This window comes from Chanos chanos, chromosome 8 (genome assembly GCF_902362185.1).
Source record: "Chanos chanos chromosome 8, fChaCha1.1, whole genome shotgun sequence".
NCBI lineage: Eukaryota > Metazoa > Chordata > Actinopteri > Gonorynchiformes > Chanidae > Chanos > Chanos chanos.
This window is the reverse complement of record NC_044502.1, coordinates 2,930,439-2,955,000: the sequence shown is the minus strand read 5'-3', so window position 1 is coordinate 2,955,000 and position 24,562 is coordinate 2,930,439. Positions and strand designations below refer to the sequence as shown.

Genomic DNA, 24,562 nt, shown 5'->3' with positions numbered 1-24,562 from the left:
TAAACAGCAGGGAATAGCCGGGGTTCTCACACGATCGTGAGAAGCCTTCAGTAAGAGCGCACCCTCTCACAGATTCATTTAAACAAACTGCTAATTGACCAAACCATTAACAGCCTTCTCTGAGCTTTGAAGCCCTGATAGGAGAATGTCTTATCTTAAAGGGAGATTAGATAAACTTGTGTTTGTTTAGAAAAGAGGAAAAAAAGGAGTTGTGAGAAGGGAAAGGTTGTGGTACGTTCCTCCAAGCACAGAGATCTTCAACCTCTACCTTTAATTTTTTGTTTTTTTTTGTTTTTTTTTTGTACACATAGAATTGATAGGAAAGTCAGCAGTGATTGGTCGGGACATTTATAATGCACCAATCACATTAGTGTCATGTGTCACTTATCTCAGTTTGTCTGGCTTTTTTAGGTCAGTGAGGTTATAGTTGAGGTGCTTTGTGCACCAGTAAATGTTTTTGTCGTTTTTTTGTCGTTGTTTTTTGTTTGAAGTCTCATTGATTTCCTTAAGTGTGTGAACTGATAAGGTGGTCATCCTACTGCTTTACACTGATCTGAGGTCAGTGGCAACTCAGCAGATATATGTGATCAAGCTGATCTGAGGTCAGCAGACACAGTGAATGGAAAACTCGGCAGAGTTGACTGGGTTTTTGTACATTTGCCTTGTAGCCGCACCTGTCGTGTGAACCAGTCTGAGCGGAACCGGATGTCTGCGCGTGTTGGCAATTGTGTATGAAAGTGCATGCGTGTGTGTGTGTGTGTGTGTGTGTGTGTGTGAGCGTGCGTGTGTGTGTGTGTGGATGTGGGTGTGTATGTTTGTGTGTGTGTGTGAGAGAGAGAGGGAGAGAGAGAGAGTGTGTGTGTCTGTGTGAAAGAGAGATACAGATCTGTGTGTGAGTGTGTGTGTGTATATGTTGGTGGATATGCTCTGTGTATTGCACATTTCTGTTTGTGTGTTTGCGAACTCTCACGCCTAACAGCACACACAAACACACACACACACACACGCACGCACGCACACACACGCACGCACATATACGCAGATTCTCAGGCACTCTCCAGTTGGAACTCTTTAAAGGTGCCAGAGATCAGAGAGAAACAATGCTTCCAGTTCGAAACCCCTGAGATTAATTAAAGCATTGTTCTCTCATTACTGTTCACCAGCAACCCAAACCATTAGGCTTTGTACCGACAGCTGACTTCCCATTCGCATTAATGTGAGGAACTATCGGGTCGGCTAAAACACAGCTCGGCCGACGGGGCTTCCCCCCCGACCGATGGGAGAATGAATGGAGTTTTACGGGCTGGAAAGTCTTGAGTCGGATCACGCAGTGAACACCTGTTGTTGTCTGAGTTTGGTGGACCGGGCCGTGCGTCTGACGGACGCAGGGGCCTGCGTGTGCACCGTGGCCTGTGAGAAAGAGAGGAGGAGAAGGAAAAAACGGAGAGGAAGAGAAGAGGGCGAAAAGGAGCAGAGAGGAGAAAAAAGGAGGGGAGAAGAATGAGCAGAGGAGAGGAGAGGAGAGGATCAAAAGGAGGATGAGGGATTGAGGAGAAAACAGGAGGTGGTAGAAGAGGAAATGTAGTGGGGGGGGGGGGGGGGGGCAGAAGATGAGAATGAGGAGAAGACGGGAGGTGAGAGGAACCGAGAGGGAAAAAGGAGGGCAGAGGAGAAACAGGAAAGGAGAGTAGTGACTTTTGTTAAAACGGACAAAAGGAGTCAGGATAGGAAGAGAGCAGAACGTAGCGAGGGGAGAACAGATGAAAGAGTGAAACAGACTAAACAGAGGGACACTGAGGAGGAGAAAGAAAAGAACAACGAGAGCCAGAATAAGAGGAGGAAAAGAGAGAGAGGGAGAGAAAAAAACCTACTGAAGAGCATTATATCATCTTATGGAACTCCTTCCAACCATCCTTACACCCTGAACTCATCTTCTCTACCCGCTCCTTCTTCACAGGCTCCCAGTACGTCCACGAAAAAGGCCCGCTGATCCGCTCGCTGCTGCTGGCTGGTCCGGCAGGGGTCGGGAAGAAGATGCTGGTCCACGCCGTCTGCACCGAGACCGGCGCCAACCTGTTCAACCTCTCGCCCGCTAACCTGGCGGGCAAATACCCGGGCAGAACCGGGCTCCAGTACCTGCTGCACGTGGTACTCAAGGTCAGAGGAGAGTGACCTTTAACCTCAGAGGGGATGATAGCGTCGTAAACTCCTTAGTCGTTATCAGAACAGTCCAATAAAAATGACTGTACAGTGAGCTTCAATAAGACACAATAACCACAAAAGCCAGTAAAAATACTATTAATCATATTTCTGTGAAATTTAAATACAGTTATTTGGAGTAAGTCTGTGCCACTATTTGACACTTTGTGGGGATCTCATTGTAAAATAATACTGCCAGGATGTAGAGCAACCAATCAGAATTGAGCATTCACAGAGTGACATGTGACAAGTGATCACATGCCTTCCTCTCATAACTCATTATTCGTGTGAGTCTCTCAAGGCCAGTGGACTTATTTGACCCAAACCAAATAGATACACACAGAAAATCAAACAAAACCAGGTCAAAGGTCACGGAGGAGGTGTTTATATGCCATCACCTGGTGGCACACTGCCACGACACGCTAATGTAAATATGCTTCTACCCCGATCGCTCTGGCAACAAACACACCTCCCCTCCTCTCCGCAGACATTTCAGCTTTGTTTACATACTCCTGTCATCCTCAAGATCAATAAACGTAAATAAACATGAAAGCTTAGCATTTATCTGGAGAACAGGAGAGGAAAAAGAAACTTTTTTTTTTTTTTTTTTTGTAGACGCCGTAGAATCTGGAGTTGTTTGTTCTCTGCTTTTGGCCCTTTGACCCGATTCGTTTTTGAAAACAGGAGGCAATCGGGAGTGTGCCATTGCTGTGCGGAGTGTCTGCCTGACTCTTCTTTTCAGGAAGAGAAAGACAAACAAAACAGGCCAAGGCTCTGACAGCAGCTTTTCAGCCGAGCTCTGTGTGTCGTCAGACAGAGGCTTCTTCTTCTTCCCCTCTTCTGATGCATGCTGGGATAAATAAATACAGTGTCCCCGTTTGACATCCCGTCCTCTCTGGTCTTTCCCCCTGACGTGTCTTTATTAGTTTCATAAATCACTCATTATTCACTCAGTAGTACTTTTCATTAACCGGAGCATATTCCCCAGAGAAACACACAGTCGTGATTTTTACAGCTAACACGACCAACGCAAAACTTTCCTTGAAGTCATCAATGTATTTCTCTGCTCTCATACAGCTGGCTGGTCATGTATGCGTGTGTTTACATGTTTGAAGAGCAGGTGCTAGTTAGTGTACAGTTTTTCTAGGTGTCTGTTGGTGTGTTTGTATGGGGTTGATGGAGGTTATTATTGTTTCTACTGCAGTGGAACAGAATAAATGTGTGTGTGTGTGTGAGAGAGAGAGAGAGAGAGAGAATGTGTCTGCGTGTGTGTGTCTGTGTGGGTGTTGATGAGAGAGATATGTTGGAGGTATATTATATTATTGTTGTGTTTTGTCAGGTGGCCCGCCAGCTGCAGCCTTCTGTCATTTGGATCGGGGATGCTGAGAAAACATTCTACAAGAAAGTTCCAAAGTCAGAGAAGGAGGTGTGTGTGTGTGTGTGTGTGTGTGTGTGTGTGTGTGTGAGTGTGTGTGTGTGTGCTTGCGCAGGCATATTTGTGTCATGAGTGCCATACAAGGGCATGTACACTCACAGGCCTAAGAAAACCTTAAGAAACTAACAAACTTCACAACTATCACAACTGTATCAGCTGTAACACAATGAACACAGCACATCCTAAATGTTCTCCTCATTTTGTGATCTATAACGTTTCCTGAATGAAAATCCTGCAAACATATTGTAGACTGCTGATGTATTTTCTTATAGATTTTGTTTTTATTTTGTAACATGAAAGTTGCACAGATGGCCTCTGTCGCCCCCTGGTGGTGTGATAACATAGTATCAAGCAAAGAAGAAAAATGAGAACCATTTCTAATCTGTGTATAGTGATCTAAAAATATAAACACATTGTTGAAAACTTACTACAGGTTTTCTTCATATTCTTTCTCTCCCTCTCTCTCTCTCTCTCCCTCCCTCCCCCCCTCTCTCTCTTCTCTTTCACCCCCCCCCCCTCTCTCTACCTCCCTCTCTCCTAAGATGGAGCCTAAAAGACTGAAGAAAGACTTGCCAAAGATGCTGAAGTCGATAAAAGCGGAGGACAGGGTGTTAGTGGTGGGCACCACACGGCGGCCGTTTGACGCCGAGCTCAAACACCTGTGTAAAGTTTATCGAAAGATTGTCATGGTACCGCGGCCAGACTACGGCTCCAGATACGGTGAGTACGGGCGAGACGCGCGCCGTAGCGTATGACCTCATGTCCCGAGTATTTTAGACTGTGTCTGTTCACACAGCTGTGTTTACAGAGACAAGCCTGGTTTGGGTCTGTTATATGAACAGTATAATGTCTGATGTGTCATCCGCTTATATTTAATATGGCCTGATGTGACTTTGATGTTAGACTTTGGTATAGTAATATCTGATGTGATAAATGTACTGTATATTTAATGTTGCCAGACATCGCTGGTGTTTGTTGTTACATGTAAAGACAGATCCATATGTAATGTTCATCAGCATCTGCACGTGAAAATGTGCGTGTATGTGTGTGTGTGTGTGTGTGTGTCTGTGATATGTCAAATGTGTCTGCGGTTTGTTGTTTCATGTGAAACTCTGTAGAAAGGCAGAAGCCTGTCACATTTCCACATATGTGTGTAGTCATACCATTCACGGTTCTGTTCATTTAGTCAGTGCTGTTACCCAGGGCAACGCTCAGGTGGTTTAACTTTATATACCAACGTTCACACGCCTCCTAAGTAACCGTAGTGTTAATGCCCTGTTAAAGGGACATGTCAGCACCGTCACACTTGGGTTTTGAACCCACAACCATTTGGTTAGCAGCCTGGTCCTCTTACTGCCGCACAGAGACATGTGTGGTATATGTTTTCTGCTTGTCAAGACATTACACGGGTGGCTGTTAGTGCATGGAGAGACAGATGTCGTTTGAATTAGACATGCCATGGTAGCTTCTTTTCTGACTGTAGTTCTGTGGAGGGAACTGCTGAAGGCCAGGGGTGCGGAACTGGGCCCGGCGCTGGACCTCAGCTCGCTGGCCAAGGTCACAGACGGCTACACTCAAGGTCACATCCTGCGGGCGGTGCGGTGCGTCCTGAGCACCCGCCGCCTCCAGCAGCAGGCGGAGAGACCCCTTAGAGCGGCGGAGTTCATCCCCGCTCTCGCAAAACAAGACCCCGTCTACAAAGAGGAAGAAGAGACCTTAAAGGTCAGTCAGGAGTGTGTGTGTGTGTGTGTGTGTGTGTGTGTGTGTGTGTGTGTGTGTGTGTGTGCGTGTGTGTGTGAAAGATCTGGTCACAAGTCCAGTTGTACTTGTTGCATGTTGCAGTCTCAACGGTCTGGTCACATGTCCATCCCATTCCCGCGCTGCAGTGTCAACGGTCTGGTCACGTGTCCAGTATCTGTTCCATGGTAGTGTCCAGAACACTTTGCTATTCTGAGCAGCTTCACTGGTGCTGCCAAAGCCAGCCAGTTAATCATAACCATTTCAACACAACGCCCTGTTTCTCAGTTTTGTTTTTTACTTTTGTTTTTTCCTTTGGATTCATTTATTTTGGATCATTCTCTGTCATTTTTTTTTCAGCTTGTCAGCAGTCTCCCATTAAATCTGTTAGCCATATGCAAAGAATTCAATACCTGATCTTGTGAAACTACTGATTGAAACAGAGTTGTCCTTCCTCTGTACATCACATAAAAGCACATGACATCAACATTAATTTATCTCTAGTAGTGAATTAGCTTTAATCATACATGTTCCATATGTGCTCTATCCATTATAAAACATCATCACACACTTATATACTTACAAATACATAACTACACAGTTACAAACCACATGTAAGGTTTAAAAAAGATGTAATTCAATCAATACTCAAGTTGTGAAACCACTATCACTGGAAAAACATATGGTAGATGCTGTACGCATAGAGTCCTCCTTGTTCTGACTAGTTGACACATGTAAGAATACCGCACCTCTAATAGGATTCATTAACGCAATCTAACTGAATCTCGTCTCTGTTTGTTTTGTGGTGTACGCTGACTCTGTGTGTGTGTGTGTGTGTGTGTGTGTGTGTGTGTGTGTTACGTTGGCAGGCATGGTACAGCCGGACACCGCTGGGCAAGAAACGAGCACGCGCAGCCAAAGCAAACGAGGAAGAGGCCGAAACGGGGAAAGAGAAAGTCAAGCCAGGGAGAGGGATGAAAAAAGTCAAAGACGAGAAGGGGAAAAAGAAGAAGAAGAAAGCCAAATGAATGTCTAAAAAACCTGTAGTGTTTTCTTATTGTCGTTATGAAAAAAATGTATATTTTTATCTCTGTCGGTCTAAATGTTAGTATGTTAGCTATCGGTAAGCCACCTCAGGGAGCATGAAAACACGAGGCGTAGTAATTTTCCCTAACAACGTTTGATTATCCCGAGAGCAGAGACCAGTTATTACTTGTCCGGGTTGAAAATTCAAGTTTCAGGTTTCAAGTTTATTTAGAGCCCAATATAACTGTTTACAGCCTCAAAGGGCTTTGCATGCCACAACAAACAAAACAGGAGAGTTGTTAGTTATATTCAGCTGAATTTCTCTCTAACTAAATAATTGGTTCTGTCTGTTACAAGAGGCGTTTTCTATGTAATTTTCGGGGGAAAAAAAGTCTCGAACAGATCTCACATGAAATAACGGTTTTCTGTCTCAGCTAGTTCGTTCTTCATAGACGTCTGTCGGCGTTTACCGGACCCACTCGGGTACACAACAGCATTTTTTTTTTAAAGGCCACTGTTAGATTCCAAAATTGGAATTGGAATTGAATGGGATCCACAATATATTGCAGTCATGCCCATTTTTAGACAGTCTGTGTTAACACTACATCGAAAGTCATAGAAAAAAACGGCCTATAATATGATAGCAGCTACTGAGGTAACTCTCAGGCTGAGTCTATTATCTCGAGTGACAAAACCGTCTGTTCTTGACAGAGAATTGTGTGCAGCTTCTACCTACGATTCTGTTTTCAGGGATCTCTCTCTCTCTCTCTCTCTCTCTCTCTCTCAGTGAATCAGTCACGCAAGGATCTCTCAGGGTTAAAAAGAATAAGTTACTAATAGAATTAAACGGTTATTATTGGTGTTGGAAATGTTGCCACTGATGCTTGCGGGAAAGGTTTGCATTTTTTTAAAAACGTTTTGCTATCGTGTTCTTTCCTTTAAACCGTGCAGCTTGGCGCAAGTTACTGGCTGGACAACTGAAAGCTTATTTGGAACGCTAAACTTAGCCTTAACCAGAGACAGCTGGAGTGTTTGAGGTCGGTCAAGACCAGTTCGAGCAAGAGATTTATGCCAAAATCGTCGTGCTGGTCAAAACGAGATGACACTGTAAGACGCACTGTTTTTATAAAATGACATAGCCGGCCCCCGTCCTTAATGTTAACAAATTTCAAGCTATTTTATCCAACTAAAACAACCAGAATAAACGTCCAAACTCATAGATGTTATCACGGATACACTGTTTACGGGCCCTCTATGTTAAAAGTTTACAGAGTGGGTTTCCAGCTGGTCTACACTTGCAACAGTTGTCTGACTGCGCTAGTATTAAAATGACGTTGTTTCTTTGTCTGTATATTTTCTGTAGGCTATGTGACCTCAAGTCACATCAACGCTTTATTAACAAAAAGCCAGAGTGTGATGCTTTTCACACTTTCCTCCCACTGGCTCGGGCGTGCAAAGTTAGCTCATCAACATTTTTACTGTGTACGATAATTTTGTGTATAACTGCATATTATCCTCAAAATGAATTACTTTCCCCAAACTGTCAGAATGAGTACAATGGTGCGTTGGAAATGAATAAAAGTTGCCTTGCTGAGGTTTGTGGTTATATGATGGTATCATTTAAAACTGACTGGCGAAACTGTCAAACACCATTTACGTGTTGAGCAGAGGCGCTCAGATCTAAGCCTCGAGGTCCTTCTGCATCCTGGTGACTTTTACCTGGAGAACGGTGTATGCACTCTTCAGCCAATCAGAAAGCAAAGCGAGTGACTAACATGAAAATCAGCAAGATTTTGAACTCCCCTAACTTGATTCTGGGGAACTCTGTTCTGAAAGACATAGAGCTTGTTGATTATTTCAGACGAACTAAAACTGATTTCGTATACCTGCGTTTGAAATGTCTTCTTGCCTACTTCTTACGAGGAATTAAATGTGGGGTTTCCACAAACACTTCTGCTATTCCACATATAGCCACTAGAGAGCAGCAGAGGACTGTTGCTTCCTATGGGTTTGAGTACGAGTTTCATCATTTCATCCCTAAATAGGATTTTTTTTTCTTTTCCATTTAAACATGAAACCCACTCTTTAAACAAGCCAATATATAATATGTTCTGGAATTTAACTCTGGAGGCTGAGCTAACTATTGTAAAATAAAAATTTTATCAGTAACCATGCACTCTTTGATACTTTAAGTGTATTCTTGGGCGTAGAATGATCAAAGTTAAAGCAAATACATCTGTTTGCCACCAAATTTAGGACTAAAACATCTTAGCACTCCCTAGAATGGATTATTATTTTGATCCACCTCTGAATTACTAAGGGTCCTGAGACCAGTAGATGCCAAAATGTCCCCTTGTCGCTGAAGATCTACCACCACTGTCTACGTACGAGTTTCTCCCAATATGAGTGAACTTCCTCTGATGCCAGAGCCACAGATGTTGGGCAAGAGGTGAAGTTTTAGTTTGACAATCACACAAACTCCAGCTGTTTGTGTTAATTTCCTCTTCGGTATCCAAAAGCAAAAGTACTACTACTGGCATGGAGATGACATCAGGCAGAAGATTTGGAAACTTTTCTTTTAAAACTCAAAAACAAAAGAAATTATGTAACCCTCCCGACTGTGGGCCTGTAATTTTCTTTGCTTTCTCACATGAAACCTGTCTTACTGTGTTTGAAGACAAGTATACCTTTATCCACTAACAGATAAGTTTCCTACCGCGCCAGTGAAACTCTTAAAAGTGACATTTTTGGGAGAAATTTGAACAAACGTAGAGAGAGGCTCTGCTGTGTGCTAAGAAAGGCACATCATACCTCCTAAGCCTTTTCCATAAGTGCCTATGGGTGCCAGATGACAGCTGGGTTAATACTGACTGAAGATTAAGGTCACAGTCAAAGAGAATAATGGATGAACAGGTTACCAGCAGAACGTTACCCAGAGGCCACCTCACCGTAGACCCCGGCGCTGCCCCGGCTTTTCATCCGGCTCCTCGGGAAAAGTCGTGTTTACGCGCTCTCCGTGACTGCTGTGATTATCCGAAATTAATTAGCGTCTGAAATGAGCGCTGCGACGTGTGAAAAGAGGAGGGGAGAAAAAAAAAAAACGGAAAAAAAAAACAATGTTTGGCAGACCCCACTGCATTACCCCAGGAGGGGGCTTTTTACCCCTCACTTCCCTAAAATGACTATTTGGTTGTTGTTTTTTTAATCTGTAAAGATGCCAAAAGGAGAGAGAGAGAGAGAGAGAGAGAGAGAGAGAGAGAGAGAAAGAAAGAGAGAGAGAGAGAGAGAGAGAGAGAGAGAGAGTACAGATGAAGCAAAATATGTAACAAAGTGCCTTCATTTTTTTATTTATTTATTTTTCTGAAGCAGCGTGTTGCTTTGCGTCAAGGTGCCAGGGAGCTGTTAATTAGCCCATGTAATTTTCACCAATGCAAGTCATTGCCGGGGGGGGTTGGCGGGGGTCGAGGGAAGGGGGGGGGGGGTCTAGGCACGGCATCCCAGGTCGTGAGCTTGTTTACCAATGGGTGCGAGCAAAGCTGACCCACTTCTCTATGCCACTGTTCCCAGAGGAGTCGCACTGCTCAACGGTGGATTAACTCATCTTAAAGCTCAAAGCCTTCACCTCCTCTGCAGTGAGGAGAGCCATCCATCCTTCCTCCCTGCTCCTACTCAACTTTTCCCTCACGTTATTTCCAACCTCCTTCTGCACCCCCCTCCCTCTTTCCCTCCCTCCCCCCTTTCTCTCATCTCTCTTAAATCTCACTTTGTCTTTGTCCCATTTCTCTAAACCAGGTGGGTTCACAGGGCGTGACAAACACACACACAATCACCTATCTGTGCTCTTCGTAGCTTAAACCAAGATCTAATTGAATTATTCATTAATGTGCAAGTTTTTTCACCCAAGGAAAAGCCCTCTGGCTCAGTGCCGTGTTCAGACCAACGCCAGTTTTTTCTTCTTCTTCCTCTTCCTCTTCTTCTTCTTCTTCTTCTTCTACTTCTTCTTCTTCTTCTTCAACATGCATGTAGTGTATTTGCCTAAGTACATAATAACCCACATTAACTCAGATGATGTTTCAGGACACACACACAATTAAGGGGAGGTCTATAGACACCTCCTTTCACCCAGTATTAACACAGCATCGACACCACTGCAGTATTCAGCTCTCTTAGATGTACGGAGTTTTTTTTTTTATGCTGCTTTAGTTAAAAGGCCTTTTTTTATGCCTTTTTGCTGTATTCTCATGAATGATTTCATAACCCTAAAGGTACTGTTATAATTAAACATTATTCAGATTTGATTATTCAGATGCAATTTATTTATTTATTTATCTTAATGTTTTACTGACAGCGACTCGAGATCATCTTCGGCCCCGTAGGCCATGAGATGAGAAAAGAAAAAAAGAAAAGAAAAGAAAAAAAGGAGTGACTCTGTCATTTTAAGGGCCCCTTTTAAAACCGTTGTTTTGCAATTACGATTTATTTCCCCTTTCATCGCTCTCTGCTGCCTGAGGGGTCTCCAGCCTTTCGTATGGACTCTGGCTTTCCTGGAGCTAACCGTGACCTCTCTGGCCGTGTTTACGGTTAACGCCGCCCAGCTCTTTCCCTCTGGCCTGGGGAGGGGCAGGAGCCACTGTTCTGGGCAACGTGACCCCCCCCCCCCCCCCCAACCCTACAGTCACACCCTGGGGTGAGATGGGTGAGACACTCCCAGTTAAGCTTTTTTTTTTCCTTTAATGATTTAATGGTGTTTGTCTGAAAAAGAAAAAGAAAAAGAAAAGTGAGTCTTCACACAGAGACAGGAGTTAGGGTTAGGGTTAGGGTGAGGGTGAGGGTGAGGGTGAGGGTGAGGGTTGGGGTTAGGGTTAGGGTTAGGGTTAGGGTTAGGGTTAGGGTTCGGGCGAATCCCTGGGAAAGAGGTCCGGCGGGTTCGCCTAAACGACCTGTCTAGTCAGAAAAATGTCCAAGTTCGAGGAGGGCATAAAATCTACATGTTTTAAAGGCTAATTACTTCTCCATGACATGTTTTAACATAATCACAGCCTTGTCACTGTGGAGAGTCGTGGAGTGGAGCTCAGAAACGTAAAAAGCGACGCACAGCGACTGCGGACGTATTTGTACAGGTGTAACACGTTTCTTCAAGATTCCCATCAAACACACACACACCTCTGCCTAAAACATAAACATTTGTCTTTACCTATCAACCAGTGAGAGATGTCTATTTATTGGTAATGGTAAAAAAGTGTCAAATGTAAGTTTAAAATGTCTGAGATGACCGATCTCTGTGGTACTTCATCTAGTACATGTACCATCACGGCCATGGGATGTTGAATTATCCAGCTTTTCCCTGTTTTGTTCTTTTTTTCTCCCTCACACAGCCAGTGTCACCGCGACACTAATGACGGTGATTACACAGCTGGTTTCACACAGAGAGACTTGTGGGATTCCTGAGCTGGTTTGGATCCAGTCGCGCTCTGTCCCAGCCGTACGATCCAGTTTACGGGCATTAAACCCCTAACACACAGGACACATTCACACAAAACCAGTAAGACATCCCAGCAGGGAGGAGACAAACGCTCACCTCAGATCTAGAATAATTAGGAAGAAGGAGGGAGAGCAGGGAGAGCAAGAGAGAGAGAGAGAGAGATGAACAGAGAGAGATAGCGAGAGAAAGAACAATTAACCAGCTGGGTATTATACAACAAAGCAATTAATGTCATGCTAATAAGCCCTGGATTTCAAATAATTCGCCATCATTTCCTAATCATTCAGTAATTAGTCTGACTTTTTAGTGCATCAAATTAAGAGTGATTAATCAGACAGAATCTGGTATTTAACAAACTCCTCTCGAAGAGCGGTAAGCTGAGCTTTTTGTCTTCATGTGACGGAAGCTTTTTTTTTCCCCCTTGCCCCACAGACAGTGAGAAAGGCGTGACCTGTTTTAACGTGCTGCATTTCCTCTGTTCCTGCCTCTGGAAATGAGAGCACGGTTTAGTTTCAGATGTGTGTTAAACTGAAGAGACAGGGACATTCGCGTATCTAAATCCATTTGCAATTTTAAGATTTTCGTCCCTCTCGCTGAATGTGAATGAACCTCCGGTGGCGACAGGAATCCTTAAGCAGGACTCGCTGGTGCTGTTCCAGACTCAAATGAGAGTTAGGCCCTCGTGTCCGGGCTGTCTCCCGGTAAAAATGACTTTCAAAGCACAACTTCTTCCCCGGTGGCCTGCGGACCCAGTCTGAGAGTTGCCCTGGTCTAATGAGACTGTTGATGCGACTTGTCTTCTGCACGATTTCTGCAGACAAACATTTGCCGTTTACTGCTTTGTTATTGTTGTTGTTTACGTTATGAGACCTGGAGAGTGTGTCTGTGCACGCCTTTCACTGGCAGACAGAGAGAAAGTACATCCTGTCTGAAAGTCCAATAGTAAAAGTCCAATAGTCCTGCCCCACCTCCTGAGAGCACAAATGAAAACAGTATCAATCTACACGATTCTACATCAGATACAAGACTCTGCACTAAACACAAAACTGTTCTTTGTCTTTATTTTCCATCGCCCTTTCGACATTTTGAAAATCGTCTTTTTGAGAATTCACTGTCGACTAAGATTGGTAAGGCATTAAAAAAAAAAATTCATTCATTCATTCACATTAATTAATTTTTGGCACAAAATACAAACAAACAAACAAAAATAAAATCAGATCTTAAAATTATAAATTCAGTGGACAAAGCCTCTCTCCTGATCTGGAGAAAAGCCTGACAGAGCACGACACTATTCAAAAACTACGGCAATCCCGCGAAGCCCTGTGCTCTCGTGACGTCAGTCACATTATGAAAATGTACACACACACAGAGCGTGAAACCGGTAGAAGCTAAGTCTTCATCCTTCACTGATCATTTCTGATTTCTTATTATCTGCATCTCCTGGTGTGGCTTTAAACAATAATAACACAAAGCAGTAGAACTAGGACTTGGCATTGCAGAGATGACAGATGCCCAGTAACTCTGAGAGGGTGAAACGGTTCTAAATTTCACACTCTAAACAAATCAATCAGTCGGTTAAGAAATATGGACGACAAAGAGCATTGTCAGAGTTCTCAAGAAATGAATCCTTTAGTGGTTTAAAAAGTAGATTAGTTTGGATGGTGATTAGATTCTTTCATGACCCTCACGGAATGAGAAATGTGAAAAAAGCGGAGTGGGGAGGTGGGGGGGGTGGGGGGCTGAATGCACAGCAGCCTGAAGGCGGGGGGGGGGGGGGGGGGGGGGGGGGGGGGGTGTCCCAAAATGAGAGTTATGACTAGGGGGTGTGCAGACTTGTTACTCCTCTTTAAAAGCCTAACTACTGCTAACGTTTTCAAGCGAACAGCGTGTTTGGTTTTGATGAGGGCTGCTGTTGGTGGGGGGGGGGGCACTCAACAGCAACGCTGCCGCATGCTGAAGGTCACGTCAAACCAGGTGAGTCAGCAGTTAAAGCCCAGGTGTGCTCCTCTCCAATGACACCTGGGCCCAGCCGCCTAATCGCTGACCACGCCGCGGAGGTCAAGCCGCTCCAGCGGGTAGAACCTGGGAAAATCACAGGCCTGTGTAAGCTTCTCAGGCGCTTTTTTTTTACAGCCCCTGAACAAAAAAAAAAAGAAACAAAAACAGAAGCTCCTCAATTACAGACATAACTCCTCTGGTCTTCTCCAGGTTCCCTTCTCCAGGTTTCTCTGGTCTTGTCCCGGTTTCCTGCCGGCCCTGAGAGCCGAACCCACGGCATTCAGGCGGCGGCCCTCCGGAGAAACGGGACGGCGAGAAAGTGAGAGCGGCACGATGAGGCGAAAAAACGAAGAGCCTCGCGTAGATCGGGTTTTGATGCCTCTGTGACGGCCGTAAATGAGCGCTGTCGTTCAGCCTTTTACAAACGTTTACGGTTTCGGCCTGCCATTCTCCAACGTTAAACCGTTAAAAGGGCACAGAAATGAAAAGGAGCTAGATCTTTCCCGCGTGTTCGTGTGGAGTTAATGAAGGCGGTGTGCATCTTTTTGTGGTCGAGGCAACACCCCCCTCGCAGACAAAGTCCCCCCGTGACTCGTCCCATGCACACCACACATAACTGATCACTGTGTGTGTTTTTGTCCAATAAGGCTGGGTTGGGCACGGTGCCTCAGGCTTTTAAACATTTCTGTATCTGTTCTCTCGGTTCTGTCCCGTTCTCACCACTGCTTCCCCTCCTGATCACTCACCAGTGCACAAAGGGAGCCAAAATCCCAACTTTACCTGCCAAAGCCACTCAGTTCCTACACCCCCAGCTGCCAGTCAACAACCACCCCCCCCCATCACCACCACCACCCCCACCCCCCCCCCTCACACACACATAACACATATATGTACAAAGGAACACCTTAACTCCGTCTATCATTGTCTAGCCAGCGGATAATCATAAACTAGAACTACTCCGCTCAGATATAGAGAAACATTACTGTAAGTGACATCTTTGAAACCGAATCAGGCCGTAACCTGTCACAGTGGACCCTATAGAGTCCTACAGGTGAAACCGAACCACACGGAGAAGTTACGAAGAGAAGTCAGATGAAGGTACGTGTGCCTCCCTACGCCTCCAAAAGTCAGAGTTCTAGATCTGTTCTTCAGGCTCCATGGGCTGAATTAGAGTAGAGAGAGCGAGGGGGGGGGGGGGGGTGGACGTTTTTCGGGTCCACACTAGACTAATTATCGTGTGAGGGATGAGGAGGTTGGACTCATTAAGACTCTGGCAGGTTGAACATACTGTTGCCCTCTCCCCGTAATGACGCCAGATTCGCAGAGAGAGTGGGAGACTCGGACCCTCTCATCAAACATCGGCCCATTCAGGGGTTAAGCCTGATGTCAGCTCTCTTTCTCTCTGTCTTGTGTTCTTCCGTTCTTCCCTCTATCCTCCACACAACTTCCCATTATCTCTTTAAGAGTTGTTGTCCATCTCTCTCCCTCTCTTTCTCATGTTACTCAGTCTCCTTATCTTATTTGTCTGTCTGTCTCATTCTCTCAGTTTTTTCTTTCTTTTTTCCTTCCTTCCCTCTCTCTCTCTCTCTCTCCCTCTCTCAGACAGGTCTTATTACCAACGGTGTATTTCCTCCGTAATTGAAGTTTCCGTGTGACACACACGGATCACACACTCAGATCCGAGCAATCTTAACGTCTCGCCACACGCGAACGTACACATCAAGTGACCCTCACAAACCACACGTCTAAACCCGACAATGAACGCCGATCATAAAACCACAGAGTGTAAATTTAGTAGCGTTCTCCCTTTACACAGGATACACGTCAGACCATACAAAACTCAGAGTAAATATTAAAGTTTGATCAAATGGATATTACATTTGCTACAGTATAATACGTCCACTCTGTCTACTTTGTACACTTTGTCTGCCTCAAAATATTTGGCGATATATATATTGAAAACCATTTGGGCAGGGTTTAAAAAAAAACAGTAATAAGCAGTCATAGCCTACAAACAATTCATTTTAATTTGGCGTGGAATTTATGAATTCTTGCAGACGTGTCATCTTTAAGTCACGCACGATAAAATAAGTCTTAAACGAGAAAAATTATAAATTGACCAGTGCCACGACCAGGATACGATGGAATAATTAATAAAACACTGGCACAAAGGTACATTTTTTCTTTTCCTACATTTTCCACTGTTAGATTATGACGGTTCAGAGAACCAAACGAGTGTTCCAGACAACAGGACGCGTTTGTGCCGTGATCATTTCGAGCTAATTGAACCCATCCGTGTTAAAATGGTGATCTTAGCTAAGAGGAAACCAGGCGAATTAACATGATTCTAACCCAATTTTAGCATCAGATGACTTCTGCTCTATTTCTGTCTCTCAGGCTGTACCAGTAATTAAGATTGTAATTATTAAATAACTTACTTTTGAGGTGTGTGTGTGTGTGTGTGAGCAAGACTACGTCTCGAAGTGAATATTCTACAAATCTAATTACAGCACCTCGTCTGAAACCTTGGTAAAAATTAGTTAGGCTGGCCAGCGCCTCCACTTTGACCGTCTGGACAGTGAACCCCGTGGCTGTCTTGTGCTAAAATGTCCTTAATTCAGTCCCGCTCTGCATGTCTGACCGTGTTGTCGTGTGAGGGCTAAGCTTCAGTCGTTAGCTTGCATGTGTTCGTTGAATTATTACGGTCTGTTTTGAGTCCTGTAGTTGTCTGTCAGTAAAGGGTGAGGGCTGGTCCGGTGAAAATAACTATAATTTGGGGTAAGCGGCACATCTGGATTTCTCTTTCAGGCGTGTTTGACACTTTTGCTCTCAGCGATTGACGTATTTGAAAGTTTTTCCTTTCAGATATGTTGGTGGTGACTGTCTTTTGTTGGTTTTTGAAATACGTTATTGTGAAGAGGTCCAAAACCGTTGCGTACATTCTGACGGCCTCTACCCGGTCCTTTGACCTAACCAGAGCAACTTTGGACAGAGGCAGGCAAAGTTCGTGGCCTGACAACAGCTTTCGGTCTCTGCACGTCAGACTTAGAGTTGCATTTATGTACTGATTTACTTAGGGAGGTTCGTGGCCGAAAAAATATGTTTGTAATACACGTGCATCTGATTTTACGGAAGTAAACTGAATCGATTAAAAAAATTACAGGGAAGTGGGAATCATCCAATTCCCCCAGTATTTAGCGACACAGAAGCAAATTATTCGTTTTCTGCACCTTTTGTCTTGGCCTGTAGAGGGCACTCTGGACTAATAACAAGTGTCACCATTCAAGAAACTTATACAGGCCTGTGTTGTCAATCGAGTAATTTTCAAGTCATCAGACGTAGCTTTTTACATTTCGGTGGAGCCTACGTTAAGAGATAACACCAGAAAATATTTATTAAACTGATGTCAATTATTTTTTTAAATTGACATATGAGAAAAGGTGTCGTGTTCTCTAATGCCTGAAGCTTCTCTTGATTCATAAAGAAATTAAAACCATTTACAAAACCAGTGTTACAAAGCATCGAGCAAATTATCAGCTTAAGTTATTTAACCGTGTTGTTCACTTGAGAAAAGCGCCGTGGCGGCTGGAATGATCTGGAATTTTATATGGACTTTTTATGGAAGCCTTCTAGTAGCTGTATTGATCGGTACAACAGTCTTTTTTATGAACTGCTTTGAACAGAGTGACAGCAATAAAATAACGGATGACAGTGACAGAATCTTGCTGAGTTGTGGACACCGAAGCCACTTTTTTCGCTCGCGTCGTGCGCGTGAACACAGTCTTCCCGAGTATAAGGGCGCTAATCCTGTGGTATCATTGTGTTTGCTCCTGTTGTTCCTCTGTCTTGAACGTGCCCCGAGGGGAGAGCCGAGCACTCATGCTTCACCTAATTTCCTCGCCGTAATAAAGCAAGATGAATTGGACCGTGACACGCACTAGTGTCATGGTGTGAACCGTTTAATGTGCGCAGTAGTCGGCGAATGAAATGATGGTTTGAATGGCATATTGCGATTATTACAATTTTGGCGCGTGTTTACCAAGTGTAACTGGCGAGGTATATATAAAAAATGCGCGCCCTGTGTTACACGAACCTTCCTCATAACGATGATTAACTTTAATCAAGCCGAGACGCCTGTAAAAGGTTAAGCTTTGGACACCCGTGCTTCACAGTGGACAAAACCTATAGTACATAAAACATATGTTCTGTGCTGTTAACTGAAATCGTAGTCCACGCATAGTACTTTTTACAGTGCACGCTGAAATTGTTCGGATGACAGTGTCTCTCCTCTCCCGGTTTTTTAAAACACTCCTCTGTCTGGGATGACTGATAGCAGAGCTGTGGAGACTCGAAGTGTCCTGTCCGATTGTTGTCACCATCAGCTGATCGTGATAAATAGGCAACGAGACAAGGACCGCGACTCAGTCAAAAAGATCCCTCTGGTACGCTACTGTAGGCTGAACCCATGTAGGGTGTCCCAGGTCCCTACACGTTCTCGAGAACACTTTTGGTAGTAAGAGTTATGGCTACATTCCAGCAAAAGTGTAAAAAATGTGATAGATTCTTAACCAATCAGAGTAAAGCTATCGATTGGTCTTAGTGGAAATAATGGACTCTGAGGGAAGGCCAGAGCACCAGTTGACCAGAGGAAGTGGGATCAATACTCCAGTGCTTATTCCTGGGGTGCTGTAGGGGACAGCCACCCCCCCCCCCCCCCCCCCCCCGCCCCAACAGTCATGCATGGTCAAGCGTCCAATAGGTTTGATCTCTCAGGATCACTTCAGATCACAGAAAGGTTAATCAATCGATTTCATCAAGTTCTAATAATGCAAAATCGAAGGTCAGGCTTTTAATAGTTTGGTGTGTATGAGTGAAACAATCAGAGGAGAAATTAAACACATATTAAAAAAGGGGGGAAAAAATGCAGTGGCCTTTGCTAATGTGTTGAGCTCTTGGAATCAGAGAGAGAGAGAGAGAGAGAGAGAGAGAGAGAGCAGGAAGGCAGCAGTGAGACGCGTTTTCATTGGTAAAGGCGAGCTTTGCTGAATAAATTACAGTTGACATTTGGATCTTGATGAAAAGGTTGAGCTTGAGATACACTAACTAAATAATGTTGAATGGTCAAACGCCAGAGGCAAGGTTTTCTCCAAATCCATTTCAACAACTCCCCCCCCCCCCAGTACCCACCTCCCACACACACACACACACACACATACACACACACAAACAGCATCCAACAGGACTAAAAGCATTATAATTGCTTTGCCCAAGAACACAATTTTCAAACGAAGAGTATTTTTGTACAAAAACGCCCGATGTCTTTCTCTCTCTCTCACACACACACACAATCCTGCTGGAAGTCACACCGCTTGAGACTGTGAAAGGTCTTTGCATACGTTCTCTCCGGTAACACTGTGTGTGTGTGTGTGTGTTGTATTGCTACTGTCTCAGGTCCATGCTAGTCATCCTCTTCAATACACAGCGAGTTTCATTTACCGTGTATGGCACTGTCACACTCCTCCTTATTGCACCCCCCCCCCCCCCCCCCCCCCCCCCACACACACCCACCCAGCCACCCATAATAGATGATCCCGCACACCACCACACAGGAAAGGTTTAATTAAATCATATTCCAATCATAATCCACGTTGTTAATTAAACTGGATAATTTATAAGTACAAAAAAGAGGATATTTATTAGCCATACTGCACCGGCACAGCCCCCCCCCTTCCCCCGCCCCCCCCCCCCCCCCCCCCCCCCCCCCCCCCCCCCAACCCTCCACAACGACCCCCCCCCCCCCACCCCCCCCCCCCCCAACCCATACCCCCCCCCCCACCCCACATCTTATCCCCTTTTACTATTGATGCCCCTGTGTGATTGATAATGAGAGAGTGACTGCTGTACTATTTGTCTAATGGTCGTGCAATTAAACCTCCTTGTAAATGACCCATGCCTCATTTCATCCTAATCTATGGAATTTTGATTGAATTTGTCAGCGCTAATTGAAAAATACTGCTATTTAATGTCTGCGTTGCGTCTTGCGGGATCAGCCTGCCTTTAATGAGACGGTGTCCCTGTGACCCCTGGGGAGGGTGAGGGTTTGGATGGGGTTGGGGGGGGGGGGGGGGGGGTGCAGATGCCCTTGATTTTGGATGGAGGAGGGGGATGGCGGGCGGGTTACGGGGTGGAGGTCAGGTTTGTAACGGTGAACGGGGGGAAGGTCCTGTGAGATTAAGAATAATCATTGTCATGTTCCAAACTGAACTCTTACATGTCATGTAATGATCAGCCAGGAGCACTACACAATCCACCAAAGCCTCAGTATCACTCCTGAATTATTCATTAGGTCTAAAACCGTTCACTGTGTTTTATATACACACACACACACACACACACACACACATACTGTATGTGTGTGTGCATAGATAGATAGATAGATAGATAGATAGATAGATAGATAGATAGACACCGAATTAGTTGTCAGGCACAGTAAAGCTGTTGTGTTTCCTGACTGTTTACATTAAAGACAAAAGAGCATGTATTTGGCATATTTTTTGCACTTGTTTTCATCTAAGTAGATTAATTGATTAAAAACTAAATTTTGATAAAACTCAGTATTTTTTTAATCTAAATTACCAGTTTAAAAATTTGACGTGAAATCAAATGTCTGTTCCTTTAAGAAACATCAGGCACAAGTTTTAAATCTTAATGACAGTTGGACAGATTGAACACAGCAGACCAAAAAGGCAAATGCATGCTACCCAGCAAAGAAAAGAAAGAAAAACATCTTAAATTGATTAGTGTGTCTCTTTCCTGGATCCTGTGAATATGTCTCTGTGTAAAGGGTTCATGACTTCACCTTGACCATCTCTGCAAAAAAACCCAAAACTTTGGTATGTATTTATGCTGAGCAGATGTGTGTGTGTGTGTATGTGTGTGTCGGTGATCAGGTGCTGTATAAATGACTCCTATAGAAGATGAATAGGACCTGGTAATTCACTGGGAGCCGTGAGAGAGGTGTCAGACAAGACAGGAGGGGAATGACTTAACGCTGGTGATGGTGACAGTGCATCCAGCAGATTCCAGTTTTTATTAAAAAAAAAAAAAAATCAACCGCATTAGATCTCTGAAGAAAACCCGAATCCAAACGTGACCCCTGCTCCTAGCTAGAGAGGCACCGTTGACCGTTTGGTTAAAGACTATCCCCTCGTGCAGGTCAAGATGTGACAACTGGATGATGACTCTCAGATGTGTTTGCGTTTGTTATTTAGTCTGCTTTACGTTTTTTTTTTAATGTCAGATAGCCTATGACTGCTAGCTGCTGACCAGGCTGTGGATGTCATTCCGGTTTCCAGAGAAACGCTTGAAGCCTTGTAACGTTGTCAGCCTAGTGAAGACGAGCTTCTCTCTACTTTGGCTCCAACATATGAAAAAGACAAAAGGGTCAATGAATTTTTAAGGTTTTTTAATTGTTTTCAAGTTAAACGTTTTTGCGTTTTTAGGTCATTGTTTTAATAAGCCTCGTTTACTACGGCGTTTGCATTTTGGAACATAACTGTTCAATTCTAACCTTTCAGGAGTCTGAAATAGTTTTCCGTAAAGACACTGTGCTCAATTAGGAAATTTACTGAGAATGTAATATCCCTAAAATACGACACTTGTAGTTGCAGTTGAATTTTAGATTCCGTCGCATGTGGAATGGTAATTGTCACAGTGGATTACTTCTCACGAGTGTCTTGTTTTGAACGTTTTGGCCTGATAGACAAACCATACAAATCGTGGGTAATATACCCTGCAAAACAAGAGCCAACGTTCACAGGTCCCAACGCTCGACTCAGATGCGTTAAGAACGACCAATAGAAAACGCCGGGGCAGTTGTGGGGGTGGTCCCGGCGCATGGTTGAGGCGCTTAAACCGAGGGAGCGCAATTTAAACTCACACTTCAATAGAGTAACGTAGGGATGCGGTGGGTCGTTGTTCACATCGAATTAGAAGACAACGACGAACTACCGAGTCAATGGTACAGACATAACGCGTGACAAAAAAAAACAAGAAGACGATGAAATGTATTTGAAGTGCTCTCTTACACGCGCCAGGAATCATAAACGCATTTCGCACGGGATTATTGACGTTCTTATTGTCTCTACCGCTGTCTCCAGGTCTCTGCTCTGTTACCTATCTGTGTTCACCAGGGAAAGACAGAGCAATTTAGTGTTAAGCTTCAACGATTTACAACACACATACGATGGTTTGATAAATCGGAGGAGTGAAACATTAATAACAGGACTACCGAGACTCGCGTATTGAATTTTCGTGTGTGGGACATCGCTGGAACATCCAGAACCCGCCACAAAAGGGAGGCATTCCGCATCTGCTATTTTCGGTAATTGCTTCTTGACAGACTCTTTTGATTGAAGAGCTTATGAGTGCAGCCTTCAGTCCGTCATTTATGATGATGCAGCGTCCAGTGGGAAGCACCACTGCTTTCAGCATCGACTCGCTCATCGGAGGGCCGCCCCAGCCGAGTCCGGGACACTTCGTTTACACTGGCTACCCCATGTTCATGCCCTACCGATCAGTGGTCCTGCCACCACCGCCGCCGCCGCCTCCCGGCCTGTCTCAGTCGGCTCTTCAGCAAGGGCTCCCCGCCACGCACCCTCACCACCAGATTCCTGGTTTACCGAGCAGTTTCTGTTCCAGCTTGGCGCAGGGCATGGCCCTCACTTCGACCCTCATGGCTACCTTGCCGGGAGGGTTTTCCACTTCACCACAACACCAAGAGGCGGCCAGGAAGTTTGGGTCGCCCTCTCTCCACGCCGTGTTCGATAAAACTCAGGATATGCGTTTGGATGGAGAAGACGGGAAAACTTTTCTCGCCAAGGACACCACGGTACTTCCCTCATTCCACGACTCCGAACCCGTGCAGTCCTCCACAGGTAAGATCGTCGTTTGATTGTACAATGAGTTAAACTTTTCAGTGGTGGAAATGTTCACAAAGTTCTCTGATGTCAATATATTTTTTTTGAAGTTCTTGGCACTAGTCATGTTGACTGTCGAAACAGACCTGTTTTTCTTTTCTTTTTCTTTTCTTTTTTTTTTTAGCCATCCATACATCAATTCCATTTTACTACATCTGCAAACTGATTAAAGAACTACTTCTAATAACATGAAAAACTAAATATGAGTGTAAAGGTACTTGGCCAGAATAAAGACAATAATGAATAAAGAAAAATTTAACTGTGGCGTTAAATAAATTTAAATCTTAAGTACAGTAATCCTTAAGGTTGAACAGATTTCCCCTTAACTTTAGCAAGATCGTGCTCGGTTTCGGTTAAAAAAATTTTTCGCTGGCAAATTCGTATAACAAACAACATTAAGTGAAAAATAAAAATAGATTCAGACCCTAATTTTCTGGTACCACGCATAAAAGATGAAGAGAAAATGGTTCTTTTGATAAATATGAGTCTATTCTTTAAGACAAGATCATGACGTGAACGCCCGGGGAAATATTCGGTCATGATAGGGTCTCTGTGGATTTAAATGACACGAGACTCGCTTGTCAAATGCGTGCACTAAAGGCTCATATCAAGCTTTTCAAGGAACAGTGCCTCGGGGCCAGCCGACCTAAATGACGAAATTAGCCCATTTTAATTGAGGGATGGAGAAAGCGCCAACGGTGTTTAATGTCCATAAAACTGTAAGCAAAATTCAATGTCGACCAGGTCATTTATATGCGTGTAATGTGAAATAAATGCAATTCTACCATTTGCCCCATATTCCGCGGAGAAAATTACAGCCTATATATGTGTAATAAAGAGAAACACATCAAAGGAAGGACTTAGCTAGGTTAATCCTCTTTTAAGTGCAACGAGCTGATGAAAAAGAAAGATACTTATATTTTAGGGATAAAAGAAATTAGAGTAAAGTGAATACCGCGGATTCTCTTCGGAGAGGCATGTGTTTTTAGGGGTGCCAACTACTTTTGGCACCGTTTCATAAAGAAATAAAGAAATTACCCCGTTTTGATTAAAATCCATTTTGTTTTTAATCATGAGTGTTGCCCTTCTTGTCTGTGGCTTAATGAGTATTTGTAAGATATGTACATATTTATTTTTCAACTAAAAACGTGAGAGTGTATTAATACATATTCATGTTTTCTACTTACAGGAAGAACTCACAACAAGGACGAGTCAAAAGATGAAGACTGCAACCGTAAAGATGAGAGCTTTTCTATGGACAGTGACTTAGACTACAGCTCAGACGATAACGTGAACGGTAACTCACTGTGCCCGAAAGACGACGGAGACGCTAACGGAGGACTTGAGGAAGGTGTTCACAGTGGGAACGGCTCTGGTAACACGACATCAACCGGCAAGAACCGGCGGCGGCGAACGGCGTTCACTAGCGAGCAGCTTTTGGAACTGGAGAAAGAATTCCACTGTAAGAAATACCTGTCTCTCACGGAACGATCACAGATCGCTCATGCTTTAAAGCTCAGCGAAGTTCAAGTCAAGATCTGGTTTCAGAACAGGAGAGCCAAATGGAAACGGGTTAAGGCGGGCAACGTCAATACCAAAACGGGCGAACCTTCGAGAAACCCCAAAATTGTGGTTCCCATTCCGGTTCACGTCAGCCGGTTTGCAATAAGGAGTCAACACCAACAGTTAGAGCAAGCAAGGCCTTGA

General features: G+C 44.2%; 2 protein-coding genes across 2 annotated transcripts in view; both read left to right on the top strand.

Annotated features, from left to right (window-relative positions):
* Positions 1-6,399, top strand: part of drc11 (dynein regulatory complex subunit 11) — a 39,641-nt gene extending 33,242 nt beyond the window's left edge. The window contains exons 15-19 of the mRNA XM_030781752.1: positions 1,958-2,157; positions 3,539-3,625; positions 4,177-4,354; positions 5,118-5,356; positions 6,241-6,399. Of these exons, the coding sequence (XP_030637612.1) occupies positions 1,958-2,157; positions 3,539-3,625; positions 4,177-4,354; positions 5,118-5,356; positions 6,241-6,399 (863 nt within the window). The remainder of the gene's footprint in view (positions 1-1,957; positions 2,158-3,538; positions 3,626-4,176; positions 4,355-5,117; positions 5,357-6,240) is intronic.
* Positions 6,400-22,299: 15,900 nt separating this feature from the next.
* gbx2 (gastrulation brain homeobox 2) lies at positions 22,300-24,562 on the top strand. The gene is made up of 2 exons (XM_030782801.1): positions 22,300-22,813; positions 24,045-24,562. The coding sequence occupies exons 1-2, from the start codon at positions 22,300-22,302 to the stop codon at positions 24,560-24,562; spliced, it is 1,032 nt and encodes a 343-aa protein (XP_030638661.1).